The sequence below is a fragment of the Charadrius vociferus genome, unplaced genomic scaffold (assembly GCF_000708025.1).
Source record: "Charadrius vociferus isolate BGI_N301 unplaced genomic scaffold, ASM70802v2 scaffold506, whole genome shotgun sequence".
Taxonomy (NCBI): Eukaryota; Metazoa; Chordata; class Aves; order Charadriiformes; family Charadriidae; genus Charadrius; species Charadrius vociferus.
Window position 1 is genome coordinate 689,095 of NW_009648677.1, and position 23,077 is coordinate 712,171.

General features: G+C 43.9%; 1 protein-coding gene across 1 annotated transcript in view; it reads right to left on the bottom strand.

Moving 5' to 3' along the window:
* LOC104287780 (vascular endothelial growth factor receptor kdr-like) overlaps positions 1–23,077 on the bottom strand; it is a 135,908-nt gene that overhangs the window by 66,912 nt on the left and 45,919 nt on the right. The window contains exons 4-9 of the mRNA XM_009886512.1: positions 12,576–12,703; positions 8,202–8,361; positions 6,595–6,731; positions 4,905–5,064; positions 4,183–4,300; positions 2,044–2,219 (exon numbers count right to left, since the gene is read on the bottom strand). Coding sequence (XP_009884814.1) covers positions 2,044–2,219; positions 4,183–4,300; positions 4,905–5,064; positions 6,595–6,731; positions 8,202–8,361; positions 12,576–12,703 — 879 coding nt within the window. The remainder of the gene's footprint in view (positions 1–2,043; positions 2,220–4,182; positions 4,301–4,904; positions 5,065–6,594; positions 6,732–8,201; positions 8,362–12,575; positions 12,704–23,077) is intronic.

Sequence of the window (23,077 nt, forward strand, 5' to 3'; positions counted from 1 at the left end):
AAAATTTGCCTTTTTTGGTCTCTACCTGCATGCATCTCAGCAAAGTGACCTTCTCCTTGGGCTGAGTGCTTCACATACAGCATATCACGTTAGTGCTGCAGAGAAGAGCCTGGCAAAGGCAATATTTCCTAGGTGTTTTGTGTCAGTCCTGTCTACAATCAAAGCAAATATCCTCATTGTTTGCAGCCTTTAGCTTCAAACCAACGCCGTCTTTGGCAGATATTTCCCTTTGCTTGCTCTCATTTCTGGAATGACATTCTTTTACCAGAAAAGCTGTTCATTTTTCCTGTGCTTCACCGTGCAACACCTTCTCCAGTGGGTAACGTTCCTGCAGCTGCTGGGCTTCGCAGGCTCTTGAGAAACGGTGGGTTTGCAATTAAATAATTACTCCTGATTGAAGTCTTTGTTGGGCTGATCCCTCAGAAGGGCTAACAATGAGCACCGTGCGAGGCATGCGCTGTGCGAGAGAGGCGGGATACCGCATACTTGCACATACAATGAAGATGAAAGGCTCGTGCTGCAGTTAAGAGCATGGGATGGTTTAATCCTGAAATAGCATCTTGCTGATAGAAACAATGTCTGTTTGTTTTTTATATGCCTATTTGGGGAATGGCTGCTCTTCAAGTAAACATTCTCTTTTGCATGCAAACACCAATATTTACCTTGACAAGATAGTTTATTATCATTCTTAATTTTCTCTTCCTTTGAACGTTTCCGTTCTCTTAACAAGACGGCAAAACCTTTGTATGGATAAACAATCTCAAGTGAGCAAATTACCGCAGCTTAACACATTCCTCCTCATCAGCTGAGCTGCGGTACCTGACCATAAGCATGTTCTTGGCTCTCTCCACTCCTAAATCGCACATTAGTTTATGTATGTTTAAGGTGGTTTAAGCTACCATATCTTATTTATCATTTTTAATAGGTCAAATGTGCCTAAGTGACAAGTTCTCCATTTGTTAGGCATTATCCTTTCTGAAAGGTGAAATGAGAAAAACACAAATGCTGGAAGTTACATGGTGCAACGGCGCATAAGTCTACAAAACAGGACAATTGAGAATATTTTTAGGTGTAAAGAGGATAAGGAGGAAAGAATCCACCACAGAAAAGAAAGCAAACCTATCGCAATAACTTTATCTCACTGCCTGAGTGAATCTCGGGAAATACAAAGGGAAGCAGAGCTAACTTTTGCTGAACTCCTGCTTGGCCTCATGATTCAATCTCTGTTGCCAAATTCAGTGGTTTAAAAGAGGCAGTGGTGGCTCTGTCTTCCATTATCCCGGCAAGGGAGATTAACAAACGTGATTCCAATATCTATTTTCATTCTGTGCCAAGTGAACCGGCTTCAGCGCACACCACAGTTTACTTCAGTTTTCTCCAGATTCCCCTGAAAATGAACCTGTCTCTCAAGTGCTCCCAACAGATAAATGACAATACATAAAATACAGACTTAGAAAGTATTTCTGTAGCAGGATGATGGAGCGACATAAAAGACAGGGTGTTTTATCTAGTTCCTTCCGTCAGCCCTGCTGGGACTTTTCCTGTCCCAACAGGATGTTCTCCAGTGCTTTGCCCAAGCTAGTTTTTAATCTCAAGGGATAAAACTTCCATCATTTCTCTTGGGAAACTGTGCCTCCAGCTCCAAGACCTCACTGCTAGATACGCTCCCAAACTCCTATTAAAATTTAAGTTCGTTCACTTTCAAACCATTTCTGCTTCCCTCTGTGGAGACACTGTCCCGACACAAAGGTGCTTCAGGCTATTTCTGAGGTGCATTATCTCAGTGGAAAGGGACGTTAGATGACGTAGTTTCAGACTAACTCTTCATACTAGCTCTCCATTCTGTTGCTTCTATTTACCATGTGGTGAAATGAGTGGATCTTCAGTGGTTCCTAAATAAGGTGGTGATCTATGCGGTGCTGTATCAGCTCATATCAGCTAAACATGGGGAAATGTCACCCATACCTGCTGACTGGTAAAGTAGGATCACACAAAAAAATGAGAAAGAACCCAGTAGAATTCATTCTAAACATCAGATCTTACCCGTCACTACCAGCTGCATGGTGAGGTTCTTATACAGGCCATATTTGGCGTTGCTCAAGACGATGGTGTAGTTTCCAGCGTGCTTTGGTCTCACATCTCTTATGCCCAGTCTGTACTTCATTGGATCCGGCTCATAGCAAGTATGGTTATCCTTGATCAGTTTGCCGTCTTTGTACCTGTTTTGAAAGTCCCAACAAGGCTCATCATGTGCATGCATGCGTGTTAGCCCTCAGAAAACCTGTTCCCCCTAATCGGGGTTGGTAAAGAGTCATCCTTCAGAAGCAGCAAGGGAAACAGATCTGTAATCACTGCTCGAATTGGACATCTACTCCTTTTATCATAGAATCATAGAATGATTTAGGTTGGAAGGGACCTTAAAGATCATCCAGTGCCACCCCCTGCCCTGGGCAGGGACACCTCCCACCAGCCCAGGTTGCTCCAAGCCCCGTCCAACCTGGCCTTATCCTTCCACACTAAAACAGAGTAGCACCTTCTGTGCTATGGGATGGTTTCACCCAACAAGCAGGAAAAAGACATGTTAATGGATCTGAATGAACAGTGCCGCTCGCATGCTTAACTATGATCAGAAATGTACCTCTAGATGCCCCCAAATTATGCTGGATGTGCAATACTAAGTGCAGATTAGCCAAAATTTATGTTATCAGTTTTAAACCGAGATACCAATTGCACAGAATTATCTTTCAATATGTATATGTGACCCTTTACTGTTTCTGAAAAAGCTCAAGTCTGTGACCTGCAGAATTTACAGTCAATAGGAAGGTCAGTTAGGAATCCACAATCTTGAGTCTTCACTCGCTAAGAGAAGGACAGCAGAGTCTGCATGAGCAGACTTCTCTCTTTACTGCTAATCCAACATGCAGATTTGGGTTATGAATATGAAATCAGCCAGACTTTGCCACACACAGAGCTTTAGGCTTGGTGGAAGGAGAAGCTGGGGCATGTGTCCTACTGCTTGAGAATGCTGGAAACCTCCTTTGCAGTCGTTTAAACAACTGTCCTGAGAGACCTCCAACATCAACAGCTGTAGGTTCGAACATGCAGGGAAGGCAGCTCTGGTGGTCCCAGGCAGACCAAGCAGCTCCACGCTGAGCCCCGAGAACAAAGCCTTGGCAGGGAAAAGGGGGACAGTCCCCACTTCAACTCACAAAAACATTTCCATCTCCTAAATAACAGCAGCAATTGAAAATATCTTTTGGCAGCACTGATTACACTGATCGCACTGAATATTGGGGATTTTCATGTTATTTGACTGCTAAAGAAAATGCAGCAAACCCATCCCTGACCAGTCCCTTTTGCTGCCTGCCAGCACCCCCGGAGCGGCACACAGCTGGCCAAGGGAGAGCGCACTGTGCAGGTGCGGGGTCACCCATACCACCTCCTCTGCCACCACAGGCAAACCCATCCTAGCTGTTGTAGGGGGTTTCATACAGTTAAAGATGTATAAGGTTTTGGAAGGGGTTGTTACAGACGCCCTACGGAATGAAGCATAGAAAATGTAGGAAGAGAGAGAACAAGCGATGAAAGGGTAAAGAGAGAAATTAATGTCTTCTGGAGTTGCTGACATGTTGCCCCTCCTATTAAGCTGATCCATTACAGTCCTGGTGGAGCCTTTAGTTTGCTCGGGAGGATTCACTGCATTGTCTGCAAGGATCTGCCATTGCTGGTGGTACAGGATTGGAGAAAATTACTTAAAAGTTATAAAGAGAAACAATTTCTCTTGTTGAGAATGTGTCCTGCAGCTTTCTGTTGTGCGCTGCCTCCTTCCAGACTGACCACCACTAGCGGTGGTAAACCCTTCCCCAATAGCTTTCTGCATCAATCTTCCAAACAGTTCTGTGTCCAGGGTAAATGAAATCCCCAATTTTTCTATAGGGACCTTTTCTGCATGACTGGGAGAGAAAAATAGCATGGGAAAGAGGTATGGCTTGCCCAGCTTCCCAGAGCATATGTCAGCACAGAAAGAAGTCACATCTCCCTAGCTGGACTGAGACCACAGCTATGAGCGTTCCCAGCTCTCATCTTTGGTCGGTGTGGTAAGGAACAGTGAAAACCTGTTCTAGACAGGAGCCCAAAAGAAGGTCACCTATTCTTGATTTTGCTCAAGGTGCTGGTACTCACCAGGTGACGCTTGGGCGAGGGAAGGCGTCCACCTTTGCACCTAGTTTCAGTGACTTGTGTCCTGACGTGATCTCGTAGTAAGGCCCTTTCTTATGTGAAACTGTAATGAAAGGTTTGTCTGGAAAGAGAAACAAACAGGAGGACAAGTGATGGCAGATCTGCCACAGTACAGCGCTCGCGTCTTTGAATCGCGTTGTGTCTACCCCGGATTTTTTTACAATGCAGATCTGCAGAAGCCGCAGACGACCAAATGGAACGACGCGCTGTTACCGCGGTTCCCCTGCAGAGCTCCGCCACAGCCAGGAAAGTCTATCTCCAAATGAAGGACTTTATATTTAAAGCAGAGAATATCCATCTGCGTTGCCCCTGGAGCAGTGTGTAAAAACACCTGGGGTATCTCTTGTCCGCGTGGATGCCAGCAGGCCAGATTTTCCAGGGCATCCGCATCCACACTTGGTGCCAGCTTTTTCAGAACAGTTCGGCTCCCAGTTAATCCGTGTCCTCAGACACGTCTCAGTCTTCAGCTCTCGAAAGTTTCTTTGAAAACATAGTGCTGGCTGCTGACTCTCCCATAGATTGATTAGAGATTATAGATGATTAATGGTTGTTTCGACTAGTTGGTATTCTTCCTAATGCCATCTGTATATCAACAGGTTTAAAAATGTGGCATTATCCTTAACAATCTTGGGGTTTGGGTATTCGGGTTTAGCTGCAGAACTTACCATACACAGTAACTGTGACATTGGCCTCCAGCCTTGTTACGTTGAATGTTTTGCATACATACAGGCCTCCGTCTTGCATGGTGACATTTTCAATTGTCAGGCTACTGCCAACTTTATATACCATGCCACTCTGGTCTATTGTTCTTCTAGGATAAGGGTGCTGGAAGTCAGAAAAAAGGGGGTCAAAAAGCAGCATAAACCAGATTATTTTGTTCATCCTTTCAAAGTCTGCCAGTAAAGAAAAGCAGTGATTCATATTTAAATTATCGTATCTCCCCATCACTGAAATAAATAATATAAAAGACAAATCAGGTGGAAGAGCTCTTGTGTGAGGTTTCATTATCAAGTCTAATAAGACAGAGAAACAGAGTGGAACTGTGGCACTTCTCTGCTGAAGTCTGGGCAGGCAGGTAAATAAGGGGGTGCATCGCAGATCAGCCCCACACGGGGACCAAATCCTGGAGATCTCCGTGCAAAACTGCTGTTGGCATCTGTAGGGTCAGAGTTGTGCTTTGGGTTTTTGTTGTGTGGGGTTTGGGGTTGTTTTTTTTTGGTCACAGTCAGAATCTTTTGGTCTTAAAAACCTCCTACTTTCTACAAGAAACATATTATGACAGAAATATAATATATTATGACAGCCAAGTGCCAATGCAAATTCCTGTAGAATTTTAGAGAGCGTTATTGCTTCTGGTAGGATTTTTGGTCCCAGAGATTTGGCCAAGAAGTTTTACATTTATAATGTTAGAAATCTAAGGAGGGTTCACAGAAAAACAGCTCTCTTCCATCATATGGGGTTCAAGAAACAAAATTCAGTAACACCATGTTACTTGCACTTCTATAAATTCTAGGTTCTATTTTCTGTGGTTTCTTCACCAAAGCAAAATCAGACATTCTTGCTTTAAGTAAACAAATTAAGTAAAAAATAATCAAGTTTTCAGAATCACATTTTACACTTTTCCAATAGGCTTAGATTCTGCTTTGAAATGTATATTTCGCTGAACTAAAAAGAAAAAAAAGCAATCATTTTAATTCTGAGCATCAAATAGAACCATGAGTACTATCTCAGATAGATAAATTAACTGATTTGGAAAATACCCCTTCTTCCCTCTGATTTTCCTTGGGAGAACTGAAAGGTTTTAGTACCTCAGAGCAAATGCTCAGTCTCTTACATGTTTCTACGTCAAATTTGGCATTTTTGTATTGCATTCCACAGAAAGCCCGAGAACCTACACTCAGAATTTATGTTTCATTCTTTGGTGGAGATTTCAGCAGATGCAGTTGGCTTTTGGTTCACTTTTTCCTACGTAAGAAATGCCAAGATGGATGAGCAGACTGACAACTTGCAACCTGCGTGGCTGCCTTCGAGACTTGCCACTGCGAGCTGGGATCAACAAACGGGCCAGACGAAACGAGAGTTTTTCTTCCAACAAGAACCGTACACTCCTGGCTAAGAAAAGCTAAAAGCAAGCATATGTAGCCTGAGATTTGCTGTTTAATTTGCAGGTTCAAGATGGTCAGATAAGTTTTAGATTCATCCAAACTAAAAATACAGTCAATTGTAGGCTTACAGAAGGTTGGCTATATTTCAGATTAAGTAGTAGTGAGGGTTTGCTCGGCCCTGCGAACGGCTCTTTCGTTTGGATAGGGGGAGACTGTGTGAAAGCAGAATACTGAATTTTCTTCAACTCACTCTCCCATTAGGACATGTCCATATGAGCTCAATGCGCCCGTTGATGAAGGTTTCTGCTCTGCATTCCAAGTAGAGAGTTTCTCCGACCAGCAGTTTTTTGGGAGTTGCTTTTAGAGCCAGGTTCTGTACTCTGCCCTCTGAAATGAAAAAAGCAAAGGTATAACCATGCAGCACTCTCTGCATCAATGACATTTAAGAATCCGCACTCTGATCGCCTCTCCAACATCCACAGTTCCCAAACACCTCACCTTCTTCTGTCGTTTCTGGGGCAATTGTTGGAAGTGCCCCGCAATGGAAACATTAGGTCAGTTATATAAAGGCCTGAACATCAGCTGATCAAAGTAATTGATCACACGTGGAGACGGTAATTTATGAATTATTTTTCTTGCATTTGCCACGTTTGGCTCCAGCCCTTACTCGAGAGCTCCACAGCCATTCTCAGAAAAAGTTTTCAAAAGGGACTCATCCTTTGAGTTCCTCAGCATCCACGTATCTGTGACAGGATTAATTGCTGTAAAATGTGAAACAAGTTTCTCCTTCCCTCTGATGACCAGCTGCCTTTCCCTCTGGTGACCAGCTTCCCTTCCTTTCCTTTCTGATGGGGAGCCCCACATCTTGGTCTTATATATTTACTGATGCCTTAAACACATCAACTCAGAAATAAGCCTGCCTCATGTTTATGGTGCCCCATGCCAAACACACGTCTGACCGCTGTACCGCCACGCGTTATAGAGTAAGGTATTGCCTCTGTCCTTTTGGGCTAGCGAGGGATGACCTAGTGGGGTTTTTAGCTTTGCATTTATGATTCTGGTAAAAAATAATTACTCCAACAATGAAAAAAAAAGAGAGAGAGAGAGAGAGATTTACAGGACTGTTATTTGGCTGCCATACAAATTTACAAGCCTGTTGTTTGAAGCTGAGTGCTAATTGTATAGAAGGATGCCATGAGCTAATGGGAATGAAGTCACAATAAACTCTCCTCTGTCAAAAATATAATATATGAGGAAAGAAAAAACATACATTGAATACAAAGGAAAAATCAACTCTAATTGGTGTCATAAAAATCCCCAGCACTCAAAAATGTAATGTTTAGTTGCTTCAAATTCAGATTTTAATTCTGAGTTGAAGCTCAACTGTAAATACAAGGGAAAAGGTATAGTAAATCACCAGGAGAAACTGTATAAAAATGCAAAAATTTGAATTAGCAGTTTAATGAGATTTTTACACCATGATCTTGTTTGTTTAATGACCAGAAGCAAAAAGAAAGCTACTGTTTTTATCCCAAACCAGCAGTTGTTTTCGTGTAAACATAGCTCAATCCAAGCAAACAAAGCCTTGGTGGGGTTTGAATAAAATACTCCTGTTCTGTACCACCTCAACACTTGGTAGTTTTTCAAAACCAGGAGTGGATCAAATCCAAGTTCTATTGAACAGGAAAAAAAGGAGAAGAATGAGTTTGCTTTTAGCGTTCCAGCTCGGACTTGCTACAGATACATACCAATTAGATATATCAAATATAATTGAGGCTTTCCAAGAAATAATACCTGGGGGCTTAGCTATGAAATCAAAACATTGTGCTCATTCCTTGGCGCGCAGCGGTCACTCACCCAACCTCTGCGCTAGGTAGTAGGAGGTGAACACACTTCCATTGACATTTGCAGTGCAGGTGAGTACTCCAGAGTAAACGAAAGAATGAGAGGGGATGACAAATCCTCTTCTTGGGTCCCACACCATCCTCTTGATGTTCATCTCTACAGAAGAAGGATACTGAAAGAGAACAGACAGACAGGAGGTGAGTGAGACATTCCCTTCCCCGCCAGACCAGAGGCGACCGACCAAGGCTGTTCTGCGGTGGAGGCAGGGTAGATATTTGACCTTTCAGAGTGGTTTGGTGGTCTCATTCCACACATATCTTAAGCAACATCAACATAAGCAAATAGAAACGCCCTCCCTAAGGTATGACTGTCTCTGAAATCCAAAACTTGGACATCATAACTGGGGCTTTTGATTCAGTCCTCTCAGATCTTAGGCAAGATATCATGCTACCCATTGTAGGTCCCATTTCCCTCATCTCTTTACTGGAAATAATTATGCCTATCTTATACGAATTTTGTAGGGTAATCTTTTTGGAAGTGTTGAAGAACAAAGTCTGCTTCTCCTAAGGCTACATGTAGCTACCGCATGTTTTCCTGGCATCTCAATACTTTAAAAATACGTGTGAAGTTAGACCCCAAAAAATCGGGATTATTCATGTCACTAACTCAGCAGCTGGCAGTCATCTATAAGCTGTGGTCTGTGGCAAGTCATCGGATTCTCTCTATATCACAGGAAGGGATGAGATGCTTTCCGAGCAGCCTATTGATTTCCAGTAGGCACTGAAGCAGCGTGGGTGACTTACGATGGTAAATCATTGGATGGCAGAAATAAGGGGACTTACTAACAAAGAAATCTTTTGTCCTAAATTCATAACTACTTGTAATGTTCTGAGATTCTCGATAAAACAGTGTCTGTAAATTCTGCTTGTGAGGATGTGAAGATACAAAAGGCAAATGGGGAAAATAAAACTAGAGCAAAAGTTCATTTAATAAGAATGAACCCTCCGTATACCCTCACACAGCACCAGTGTCAAGCGGGTTAGCTTTTGTTGGTGGGAATAATTAGTTTATTATTATTATTATTGACACATGGGGAAATCCTCTATGTGCCAAAGAAAAATGCAATTTGCTTTCCAATCATTTTGAAAGTCCTGGATTGCAATGTAGAAAAGAAATACATGAAATTAAATGCAGACAAATAACTTGGGAGTCTGTCAAAGAGCAGATCATTGAAATTCACCCATTTCTGCCTATTTGCAGGCAGGTGGATGGAAGCCCAGGCTGAGGTCTGACTTTCCCAGCAGGACACAGGGAGGCTTTCTAGGACTGAGGGTGTGCTGCAGGAGCGTTGAGATCACTTTTCGTTGAAAAATGAAGGGTTTGGGGAAACCTCAGTGTGCCTACAGTTGCCACGTGATAACTAACTTGGAATTTGCACAGTGCTTCTCCTTCCTTCTTATCATATACCAGCTAAGATAAGCAAGTTAATGTTTTCCTTTCCAGAGCTACCTTGGTTTAGCTTGTGAAGCTAACCAAGGGAAGAGCTGCACTCCGGACCGCAAGTGGGAATTTCCTCAGTGATATAGTAGTTTTGCTTTTATTCTTGTTGTTACGCGGCATGCGATTTATTTTTCTGTCTCCAAACAAACAGTAGTCACGTATGGCAGTGTGGTTTAAATAGGATTCAGTTTAAATAATACTCCTGCTCCGAAGAAATTTCAGCTTCGGGCTTTGAGAGCTGATGCTCGTGCCTCTCGTGAATATACGATGGCTCTGGTTGGCATTGGTTTGGGTCTCTGGTTGTTCCATATGCAGCACAGATCAAGGGCAAAGGAATTGCGGCGGTGGGGCGGTGACTGGTGATGTTGCTGTGGGGAAACGGGCACGGCGAGACAGCTGCTTTCTTGTGGAACAGTAGTAGGAAACGTGGATTTCATGTAAATACTTCCAAAGTAATCGGGCTGCGGCATCTCTGCTCAGAACCATTAGGAAAATCCAGGAAAATTACAGGAGGAGATGTAAAACCTGAGGCTTAACCATGCTTTAACACCCATGAAGGTCAAAGCTGTAAGGGGCAAATGCACACTCAGCCAGATCAGTGACGAAACAGATCTGACAAGACTGAAAATGCTTTTTTTTTGCTCAGAATTAAAATCATGTTAAGCAAAATTAAAAGTTTGAATTGTGTATCTTAGCATGGGTTTATTAACAACATAGATGATGTAGAGTTAGAGTTAGAGGGGATCTGTTTAGTATTAGCAAAAGGCACCTTTCCCCATACATATTTAAAGGCCAGAGAGTGCGACAATTTTAAAGTATAATGGTAACATAAGGAACTTAATTTATGGTGGCAAAAAGTACATTTTCTACAAGAATAATAAAATGTGATAAAGCTGAACTTCAAGGTTTGGCAGCTCTGCTCCCTGATGGGTAGGGGAAGGGGAAAGAAAAAGTAACCCTACTCAGGAGGCCCGTTTCAACACTACACACATATTAAACGTCTTCATAAAATATTCAAAAATATATATTTAAACAATCAAACAAAAAGCGTCAATGCTGCTCGAAGGAAATCACAGCGGCTTTCCTCCCTTTGAAGTTCGTTGTCTATTGGAGATTAAATTTGGAAGAAGAGGATGTTCTAAATTTGTCTGATCGCCTTATTCACCTCTCCTCCTCCATCCTTACCTCCGCCCCTCTCCCGCCCCGCTTCCTCTTCGCACGGGAAGCCGCCACCTCGGCTCCGCACGGCGCTATGAAATTCCCACACCGGGCAAAACAAGCGGTGACGTTCATAGATGGAACCCGGGGCTGGCGGCTCCCGAATCCAGCACACGCCTCCCAAAGCACATCCCCTTGAGCAGCTCACAGCCTCAGGAGGGTTCCTTTGGGGACCGGCAGTCAACATCTCCATCCCTGCCCTGCAGTCCAGCTTGAAGGGGAAAAATCTTCTGGGGGATTATTTTCTTTGCAATTCAAAAGGGAGATCTCAGTGGAGGTTTTGTTCCAGCAGCAGTTTGCAGCAAGGTAAAGGATGTCGGTTTGTGTTTGAAGAGATTACTGGGAGAGAATTTAGGTGGCAGGCAGGGCGTGCAGGGCTGCTTATAAATAAGGGGGTGAATTTGGAGGTCAGCTTGGTCAAGGTTCCGAGGCCACATTTAGGCTCATGTGACTGTGCCGAAGTCAGCAGCAGTACTCCAGCAATGAATTTGGTTGAAGCTGGCTAAAATAAGATGGGGATGTTTCATTTTTATAGCCAAGGAGGAGAAGGTGATAACACTTATCTGGGCTAAAGTGATAAGCTGTAACTGGAGAGGAGCCTTATTCCACCCGCTTGAATCCCTACTGACAAAATTTAAAAAATAGAGATCTGCTAAAGCATTAAGGCCAGTGCTGTCCTTCCGCACGTCTACTGGAAATTTGCCATTGGTCTCAGCAGGAGCCCAAACACTGCCTCCGTGATTTCATGTGCTCTCTCCCAGGAGGAGGAAACATCTAACAACTAAGACATCTCACTGCTAAGAGGAGCAGAGGTCCACAGACCCCTCTACCAGCGCAACATCAGCCTATCTGCGTGTGCTCCGCTATCACACCGCATCCAGCAGAACAACCTCATCTCTCACAGCCCCTCCAGAACAGGCTGTGGGAAAGGGGCAGAGGATGAGCTCTTGTTCCCAGTAGGACAGCTCAAGCAGTCAGCCTGGCCAGGGAATGGAACGGCACATAACCTATTAGGTAAAAGGCAGGGTTGGAGCCAGGAGACCGATGTTCTGTTCCTCACTCTGTGATAGGCTTCTCTGTAGAGCAATTCTAAAGCCCTTTAAATGAGTGAGTAGATCTCCATCGACTGAGGAAGCCCCAGACCTTAAATTTCCATTTTTATTATACTAAATGGCCTTGGCCTCCATAGACCATTCTGTAACCTTGACATTCAGATGTAACAGCATCCAAAGGAAAGGATGCTGTAGCCATTTATTCCCGAGGCTGAAACTTGGTTTAAATTTATGAAATTAAGCAAAAATGGGCAACTGTTCTGAGGAGGTTCAAGGTATAAAAGAGAGAAGCTTTCATGAGGATAGCTAATAGCCAGGTGTTACACAAAGAATTCTGAAGAAAAATAGTGTCCTGTGATCTATTTTTGCCAATTTATGGAGGAACATCAAGCCACAAGATGAGAAAAATATGTGATAAACTCAGCCTAATCCCCAAAACACCCTTGTACACAGTTCAATAGTGATACACTGCAAGAGGGGGACTGTGCTTCTGGTTTTTCAGTGTCTTTGCTATTTTTTTTCAGAAACTTACCTAGCTTCATACATTTTATTTTGTATTTTTAGCCATTTTAGCCCAGACCTCTGAATTGATTGTTTCTCTGAAGCAGTCACTTACCTGGGTGAGCTTAGGTTTGATGTCTGGTGAGGTAACTCGGCAAGGGACAACAACCGTTTTCTTAGCATCTAAAATGTAGATTATTTCAGGATGTTCCGGGTGAATCTCCACAAATGGATTTCTGTAGTCTGCAGGGAAAAAAACATTGATTTAAAAAACCCACTCCTTTACTGATCTATGCCCAGACGGGCACTGTAATCTGAGCGGCCAGCTGCCCGTGGCGCGCTCACTGTCCTATGTGACAAGACAGACGGTCTCATCTTGCTTGTTCGCAAATGCCGGTGTCATCTAGGGATTACTGCCAACGACCAGGAGTCGGAATACCCCATTTCTAACCCTATTTTACCAGTTTGCAGTGCAATCTTGTTAAAACTCCTTTTCTTATACATTCCCCATCTGCAAAAATGAAGTTAATAAAGCAGCTCCGCAGATCTACGTGGCACTGGAGTTAGTTCTTTCCCCAATGCTCTGAATTTCTTTCGTAGGTGATGTTGTACCACAGCACTCCTGAATTCCACAGCAGTTAAGTGTTACAATAGGTTTACAGTGGTTAAGGTAAATCTACCGAAAGAACAAAGCTTCCCTCTGTTAATGAGAATCTCTACAACACTGCAGGCAGCATTCGAAAGGGGAACGTAGACCCACGATTTTCAAAGCCAGGGAAGAATAGTCTGTTTAACCTAACAGTGGAGTAACTTGGTCACACTCTTGTGGAACAGTGGGATTTTCTACAGATCTGTCACAATAAATCAGACTGGACATACATATACAATAGAAATAAATAAAAATCTGAGGTAGTATAAGTTAATAAAGCTTCTGAATCTCATTCACTGATTTTTCATTGTATGAATGCAGTGGTGGTCATCAGAAAATTAAAATAATGTTTGTGAAACCCTGAAAGCTTCAAGATTTTTCTAAAAAGCATTCTTCCACCTGATATTCTTATGGTATAAAGTTCCAAATGCCGTTCAGCTAATGCAACGCCAACTACACCACCCAGTGTAGGCAATGAGCCACTCCTGGTTTGGATTATACTGTTGACAGGAAAGGATGTGCCCCCTGGACAATAACCTCAACCTCAATCCTTGCCTTGGGACCTGCCTCCACGCGCTTAATTATATTTTGGAAATGGCTTCACCTGAAGCATGGGAAATAGCTGGCGTGAAAGGTTTGTGGACAATCTAGGTTGCAAACGTGCTCTAGTATTCTGACAGTACTTTTAAAAAAGGATGTGCTATGAGGAAATTAAAATCAGTTTTCAAAAGAATGCTTAACTGCTCCCGGATGGGCTACGTTGGTAATGAGTGCAGTCGGCTGGGGCTGACGTGTTCGTCGCTGTGGATCAGGAGGAGGACTCCAACAGTGGCCAAACGCTTTATGGCGTTGGGAAACACCTAGAGTGTAGGTGACCTGTTCTCCGATGTTGTATAATGAGGAAAAGTGTTCTTCTTGATGAAGATCATTAATGTGCTTCCTGAACTACCCTTGTCTCCTCATGCCGTGTTTCCTCTCTAATTCCTGATGTAATATCAAGGGATTTTTAATAGAGAAAAAAAATCAGTTACTTATTGCTTGGTGGATCTAGCCCCACTGTTCATCCACAAATTGCCCAGAAGGGCACATCTCTGTGCAAATGCATGGTTAAGTCCACGCAGTACCAAATTAAGATGAGAACGCTACTTCTAGATTTTGGAGAGCCCTCCCGCTCCCGCTCCCTGCGTCTGGCGGGTTGTGCTCATCAGTTCCCCCGTGGGCCACACTGTGCCCAGGCCCGTGTCCTGACGGCTGCCGGGGTGAAACCCAGTCGCGACAGTACCAGTGCCTTTCCAGTCTCATGGCCCCTCTGTTCAGCACGCATTGGTCTGACTCTGCAGCATGGCGTGAGAGCATCTCCAGTAAAGGCTGCGTGTACCCTCCTTGGTGATCAGATGCCTCTCAAACACAAAAATCAAAGCCACGGGCTGCCTTTAAGAGCCTGTGATAGTCTTGGGTTAACACCAGTGTGTCAGGCCAGCTGGCCCCGATGCTTTCACCTAAATGCATGCTCTCGTTTTACATCTCATGCTGTTGTGGCAGCTGTTCTGTGATTGAAGAAAGCCCCAGTTGAAGTGTGTTGGAGTAACACTATCTATTCATCCCATTAATCGTGCATTACTGCATCAGGCCGCTCTCCCTCCTTCATCTGCTGGAAAAACTGGGAATGTTCTAAAATCCGCATGAAAAGCTGGCAAAATATTTCTCTAACATTTTCAGCTAGGGAGGGAAAAAAGCCTGTACATGGAGTTTTCAAAATTCCAAGTATCCCTTTCTGGGTGTTGGGCATTTTGGCTACTCTCAATGGAGACTAAAATTGTGAAACCCTCCAGAATTTCTCCTTTCCCAGTACTCCATCCCTGGCAAACAGCCTTTTGCTTTGAATCAGTGAGGACCCATTTTTCAATTTAAAACAAATCTTCACCCTTTGGACCCTGGCAGGGAGCTGCGTATTCCGTGCTGGAGGATCTGTAATGAAACAGTAGGTGAAGTGCTTATATATGTTGTATTTTTCCTGGGTAACAAGTGTTCTATATGTAAGCAATGCTTATTGGTGACCTGCAGAACAGTTTGAATGTGGAGTGTGAGATTTGGATTTGCTCTTCCACAGCTCCACTGACAAAGGGAAACAGAGTTGGTTTATCTCACTCGCTTTATTTCCCCACGACTGGTAACTCATCTGGGAACAGGTCATTCATTTGGGGCTATCAATGTTCATTTCCTGGCTAATGACAACAGTCTTTGCTTAAGGAATGTCATGGAAATATATAAATGCTGTCACTTGGAATTAATCTTCAAAGAATGAGCTCCGTGCAGAGCCGGAGTTCCTTCGCTTCACAACTCAAAACAGTTTCACTCACAAAAATAGGAAGGGTGAAAGGCAGGGACTGAGACAGGAGCGTGGGACCGTTGCCTTTTGTATTTCTGACGGCTTAATTTTAGCTCTGCAAACTGGAAATAGGTTTCTTAGCGGCCAAAATGTACCGCGTGCTTCATCACAATGAGAGCAAATGTTGGTTGGAGCTCCTTGTGCGTATCAGAAGGGTCACGCGAGTTATGATGATGTTTTACATTCGGCACTTGGGTCACTGCACAAGTACAAGAGATGTGTGATTAATGTGGGGAGCTGTGACAAGGAGCTGATCAGTAGCACTGAACACAAGACAGCAAAACAGAAGATAAAGACCAGAAATCTGGCTGATGTCTATCATTTCTAGTAACGTCTTTTCATGTCAGCTTTTATTCCATGCCATTGATTTATTCTGACTGGGTTGGTCTATAAAAAAACAGGTACTTTGGGGTAAGGGCATTGCAAGAAATGTTATGTAAGAGACATTAATTAGAATTTAAAAAATTAGACCTGTAATCTCCCTGCCTTTAGGAAGTCTCAGATACACATCTGACCTTTCTGGTTAGGCAGGCACTGGTCCCAGTCAAGCCTTGAGCTGAGAAACCTGATCTCCAAACCACAACTTTGTAGCTTGTTCCAATCCCTAAAACTAATAGGAAATATTTATACTCAATCCAGTGTCTTATGCGCTTTCCAAACAGGTCTGCTAAGTTCTTCTATTGAGTCTCATGTTAAAAACATGTTTAGTGTTTGTGCCTGAGCGCTGCTTAATACGTCTGCAGCCTTGCTCTCCAGCTAAACTATACTTAGAGCTATCCAACCTGGTGATAGTTTTATAGCCAATTTCAAAGCTTGTGCAAATGGTGAAAGGCCTTTCTACTTAAAGGAAGACCCTGGATTATTAAAAATAGATCCTTAGATTATTTGGTATAGGAAAAAGCAGAGAAAGTAGATTTTTTGTGTATTTGCAACAAACACTGGGAGTGCAGAACGGTGTCAGGGGAAGTGTGTTCATATCTTACTTCTAGTCCTATGAGAAAAAGAGAGAACAACTGATGTGCCACGTGACATGGGGATAGGAAAAGTATATAGGAAACTTGGTGTGAAAAAATGAGCTTCTTGATCCTAAACTGTTCACAAATCTGGATCAAATTTTGCCTAACTGTTTTGACTGAAAAGATGGGAACACTGAATTTAAAAATATTTGTGCCGGTATTTTTAGAGGGAATTTCAGAATAGCACTTTGTTTAAAAAGTAACATAAATCAAAAGAAGGCAGCTAAGCAAAAGTTAAATAATCCTGAAATGTCAGAAAATATTGAGTTATGCAATGATTGAAATATCTTAGTCAAACATAATATAATTTCTCAAAACTATTTCCCGTTCAGGGAAAAAAAAATAATTATTTAACCCCATTCTCCTCCATCATCTCTCCCTACCTCCAAGACTGACCTCTTACCAAATTAACAGATTCACAACAGACCTAAAAATAATCTACGTTTTTCAGCTGTAAATAGGACAGATACTCATCACGGTGATACTAAAGTACTGAGGAACTCCTAAATGGGAAACATGAATTTACAGTATGTATAACAGAAGCTGTATGTCATTCCTAAGTGATTTTTTAATAGCAGCCTGCACCCGAATTGCCATGTGTCTAGCCAGTAGCTAGAATTACACTACCCCAGATCATAAGCTGCAATCAGAATTGGAAGCCAAAATATATAAATCTACCCTTCTACCATCAGTATTTGAAATCTAGACCGTGTTTTAAAATCCCTGTGCAATTAACAACAGCAAAAGGCAGTTTCTGGGTTATAAAGACTGGGTTGGGAAAGGAGAGGATGGCTTGAGCTGCAATCGATGGTGGATCTCTGGTAGGTGACAGGTCTCGTGGGCATTATCCTCCCTCTGCTTTGGAAAAAAGAGAAAAAGGTTTTCTATTTTATGAGTCCTTCTATTTCCTGCAGTAAGCGCGGTTTCCGAGAGCCCCGTGCAGTAAGCAGATGGCTATCATTTGTGTCATCTCCATGCTTTATCCAGTTTATAGTCTCAGCCTAAAGAGAGTTCTCTGTCTACCGCAGGCCTCCTGTCCTCCCTCTTTCAATCTGCAATATTGGAGCTCTAAAGCAGGGCGAGATACCCGTGTGAGTCAGCGGAGCCACTCCTACAGTGAAGATGCTGATGTGACAGCCAGTTGCAGGGCTAAGCTACTGCAGTTCTGACACGAGAGCTCAAACATGAGGTTAGGGCTACACTTTGGCTATCAGTGGCAGGTGACTCTGGAAAGAAAGGAAAAGGCAGTTGCAGGTGAAGGTCAAGCACTCCCTAAATAACCCTGGCTAGCTCAGCGAGGCCAGGGAGGGTTTTTTTCCCCCTAACCATGAAACTCTGTGCAAAAGCAAAAATAATATCATCAAAGAGTATCAGCACCCAGAGCAACAGAGGAGACCTGTGTACGTCCCGCAGTCCGCTGGGGCTTCCCTCTGGCTGCTCGAAGAAACCCCGTAAGCAGGAGCGAGCCGACCCCACGCGCATTGGGAAGGAGACGCTCCCAGCACCAGCGCTTTCCAGGCAGCTGGGCTGCTCACTTAACAGATGAGAAAACGGAAAGTGGCTCAGCTTTGGATCTTAACAAAATGACAAAGAATAAATACTGAATAGGGAACTAATCAACTGCCAGCTGATACCTTTGTTATGGTTTGTGCAGCCAAAAAAATGAATCCTTCGTGAAACTCCTGAGCAGCTCAGACTGATTCTGGCATGGAAAAATGATCTGCCAGAACTTCAGGAGTGTCACTGCCAGCCTTACAAGCACGTTCACCACCTTACGTTAATCAGCAATCAGTTAACTCCTTGTAAAAAAGTCTCTCAGAGGCAGAACTTCTCGAAACAAAAGGGACAGGGTCACTGTTCTTTAAAAATGATAACCTTAGCATCAAGGAAGGTCTCTAATTCCAGATGGTGTAAATCAATGGCACTCAACTCTTGCAATTTGGAGAGCTGTGGCATGGGAAACGCAGGTGCTGTCCTGTAGTACAAGATGTGGAAACTCTCCGCAGTTACCAGCACTGAACTCCGAGGGAAAAAATTCTCAGCAAAGAAACCTTTTACAAAAAGAGAATATTTCCCTGCAGGTTGGCACACCCGTCCCTCCTGAGCTGGGAAGGTAGCGTGCCCTATGAATCTTATCCATAAGGAAACCCCTATCAATTCCCATAAGATAATTAAAAAGAATAATTTACTGTGGGCTGCAAAGCTCATTATATGTGAAGAAAGACAAGAGCTGTAGCACGTTAGGGACTTATCAGCTGCGGCACCAGCTCCGAGGCGAGGGAAAGGCCCCTTCCCCTGGGTCTCAGACTGGCCGTCGACTCTCCAGGTCAGTGGAAGTTTGCAGGAAGCTGCGGCCAGGCCGGGCTGTGACTGTTTTCCCGATGGGGCTCAAGAGGGAACGCAAACAGCAAGGCTAAGGAAGCAGAGGCAGCGGGACAGCGGAGGGGAAGGCAGCCTGTGGTCCGGCCGCGGGGACAGAGCCAGGCAGAAAAATCAAGCAGACCACATACAAAAGCGACTCAAAGGTCAAGTGCCTACAAGAACATTGTTTACCTTCAGGCAGTGAGGCCCTTCATGTTTAAATTCTCATTCTGTCTAGGTGGAGATGAATTGCTGCTTGAGATGAGCTCAGGGAGGGTCCCTTTTAACTCAGCGCTGTAAGAGCAATTGCCTGGGGAACGTGCAGTTCTCCACAAGCCTCCGCAGTGACAGCGTGCGAACACAGATAGGGGTCTGCTTTGCCTTGTGGTGACATCTCTTCTTTTGTTTAGTGTTATCTGTAATATAGGTGACTATCTACCAGGAAGAGGTGGAGGTCTGTAATTATGTCATGCTCTCTTGCCATGTGAATCCCGCTCTCCAGAGGGCTCCCGGCCCCGTCCCACCGGCTGAAAAAGCCGAGGGACTTGAAAGCCCTCAGCATCGTGCCCCGGGAACTCAGCATGTTGTAGACTCAGGCTCTCTCCTACAGCTCTTTACTTTTCAGCTCTGTATCACCTGCCTGCGTGTTCGAAACATCTTCCTTTGACGCACACAGAGGATTTCATACGGAATTTTTGGTGCTTTTCATTTCTGTTCGTGTTTCATGCACCATGATGGCCATTTGTCTTATGATATTTGTATCACATCTAAAGCCATGGAGTTAACATCGCCTCTCCCTTCAGATACTATCCGTCAGCCCCCAGAGATGATGAGCACTAAATGGCCTTTGAGGACAGTCATCCATGGCTGTTCACCTCTGTGAAATTCCTGAAAGTGCTCTTTTTGCTTCTCACTTTCTCGCTGCTAAAGAGAATTCTCTCACCCTCACTATTTATTTTCTTCATTCAGTCATACTTTGGCTGGGAAGCCTGGGCAGAGTTTCGCAGGTTCTTTAAATTCATCTTTTGACATAATCCCCATGAAGTTTGTCTCCATCAAGGTCAAGAACACTGAGAGGAGGTTTATAATCCTTTCTTTATGTTAATAGGATCATTAGCAGTTAAGTGACACTTTGGCCAGAGTATTTTGGAAAGCTTTACAAGGAAATTGCCCAGTCTGCTGTATTCCTCCTGGTAACCCATCAAAGCTTCTTCTAGGTACAGGAGTGACTTCTATAAAGTCACTTGTTTTGAAACTGTATCTTTGAAAATAAAGGACTTTTCAGTTTGGCAGGCCAATGAAAAGAATTAGTGGTGGAATGTTTAGATTAAACAGAAAGGAGAATATTTTATCTTCAGGCAAAACAAAAGTGACTGCAAAACCCCCAGAAGTCATTCTGAGTCAACATGAAGCATTCTGTTTTGGTCAAATGAAATACATTCTTCCCCTGGAGATTACTGTTAGAAACACGGGAATATTTGTAGAGAAAAATATTAGTTGAAGAAGCGTTGCTTCAAAAATTGTGGAAGCAAAATGCTTCTCCTTGCCAAACAAATAAAAGACAACATGGAAAGATTTATTTTTTTTTAAAAAAAACCCCAAGTCTCTATAGTTTGGCTGAAATTATGTTTCAAGCTTCAGAAGAATTCATAAATTCTGACTCCCCACAACACTAGACTGTAGGCAGGTGTGGGCTTTGTAGAAAATACTGGCCAGCTTTACCTGCAGTCCCATCATTAAGAACATGTGTCCTACATTAGCTGCCACCAGCCGCAGATCATGGGTAGGGTTCCGCAATTAACAATTACGGAGTGGCAAAGAAACGGGAAGGAAGAAGTGGGGGAGTTGTGTGTGTGATTTTCATTTAGAAATTGTTGATCGATGGGAAGGAGGGGATCGATACCTCTTCCTGCTGGGATGTGAAGTGCTCTCACTGACTTAGTGCCAGGAACTTCTGCTGCTCGCTCACCATCATATCTTACAATGCTCCTCCACTTAAAAGTGAACCTTTAGGATATGCTTTGAAGATACTGAATGTCTTGATTCAGAATGAAAAGCATCTTACTTTTCCCTTGGATCCAGCCCTTAATACTTGAGGGACAACAGAGAGGGTCCTGCACAGTGACGTAACCTATATTCCCACGTCATGTGGCCCTAAACACTGTTAACTAGGATGTGGTTGCCAAACCCTTCCACCAGTCTGGGCGAGACAGCCAGCTTATCTGCTGGGCTCCACGCTGAGCAGACAGGACAGCGTTTGCCTATCTCGGCTCGCTGAGTGTCTGGCAGCAAGGGGAGCTGTCTCGGTGTCTCCAGTGTGAAAGAAAGAAGACATGCAGCTCCAACTCTGTTCTCACTGGTAATATCTTCTGGAAAGCAAGCCAAAGCCCAAGTGAGGGCTGTCACCCTGCCCCTGCATTTCTGCTGCTCACATTCAGATTATCTCTGTGAACTGTCAAGAGAATTAAGGAGGCAGAAATCAGCTTCAAAGAACATCAGAACCAAAATATGATCTCATGTGTGGGGTGCTTTCATGCACTTCCATCCTCTTTAGATTTTTCTTAGTGGGGAAGGGATGAAGAAGATGGAACTTCATGTCTCTGGGCTGTACTGTTTGATAAAGCAGAGACTGTGCTTGATGGTACGCTCTGCCCTGGTGCAGAACTTGTACCACTTCTCATTCTCTTTCCTTGCAATAGCAAGGGAGAGCTCATACGCTTCCTTGGGGGTGCCTTGCTGCTGGAGCTGACAAGCAGTGAGATGCATGCTCTGACAGGACAAACAGCTTGGATGCATCCCCCTTTTTTGTTCAGAACAGCCTTAACAGGTCTTGTGCTCCCATATAAAAGTCTGTCTTGCTTCAGATTTGATTTCCAGTTCTTATTCTCTGGACTCCTGGCAGACTGCTCTATGGCTCAAACCTGCGATGCTGGTGCTTCATGGTGTCCATATGAACTTAAAAAGGAGCCAGAACTCAGATTCTCTGCAGGGCTATCTTCTAGTTACGCTGTGTTCCTGCGAACACCAGTGCTAAAACCCAAATGTATGGAAACAAATTACTCTTTCAGTCCTGCCTTGTTCCTAACTCACAGTAGCACTGAGATGGTGAAACACCAGCAGCTGAATTGCTCTGGGTGGGAAGACCCTGTTAAAATGTCCACCGATCTATTTGTTCAAAGAGTGAACCGCACTAGGCACAAGCAGGATGATTCTCCCCCAGTGTCCATGGACCCTTGCGTGGCAGTCAGCACTGATGTACGGGGCTCACACACATCGTTTTGTGCCAATTACAGTCTCTTGGTCAGAGAAGGTGGGACTCGTTTTTTTCTGAAATAGTTATTTGAGAACCAGCCCTGTCATGGCCATAATTATTTCAAGAAACAGAATGACAGCCCTGCTTTGCATAAAAATTAATAGAGGCTGGCTGCGGCTGGCCTGCTCGCCCCGCGTCTGCCATGAGGAGATTACCTCCGTTAGCCCTACGGTTCCAGCAAAGCAGTGCTGCTGGTGTGTGTGTACAGGAATCAGAGCACAGCTTGGAAACTTGGATGAACTTTTCTAGACACTATTTGGCAAGACGTGACCGGTTCCAGTTACCGCAGTAATAATGCCAGACGAGTTGCTGATGGAGGGAAGCAAAACAGAATTGAGCTCATGCTCCTTCCTACTGATGGGTTGACTGAGCGGCACAAAAAGGTGTAGCAAATCCCTTACTGCTACGTAGAGCTAAGGACCGCGAGGGGAAATCACTGCAAAAGCTGACCAAGTTTTTAGGCTGTGGGACACGAGTTGCCCTGACCATGGAAGGACCACAGAGGTCATGTCGCTTTGCTGACAGTAACAGTATTTCAAATAGCTGAGAGCTGCAAGTCCTGACTTCTGTCTAGGCTGTAGCCCGGGATAGCCCTTTGGGAAGGTGGAGTGAATCTTTGCTTGATCTGTCTTTTTTTTCCACCTTCTCTAAGCCATGTTCAATTTTAAATGTGCCTTAGGAAACATTGTAGAGAGGGCTCTCTATACTTTAACACAAAATAGGCAGCCTGCCCTTTCCTTTGGCACGGGGATCTCCAAGGGTGAAATAAATGAGTATGTTCCTCACAGGGAAGTATCCATTTGGTTGGGAAGGGTAATTGCAGGAGATAGATAGACGGAAATGACATTGGCTAGCTGGCTTTGGCAGCGTTTGCAGCGGCAATGCCGTC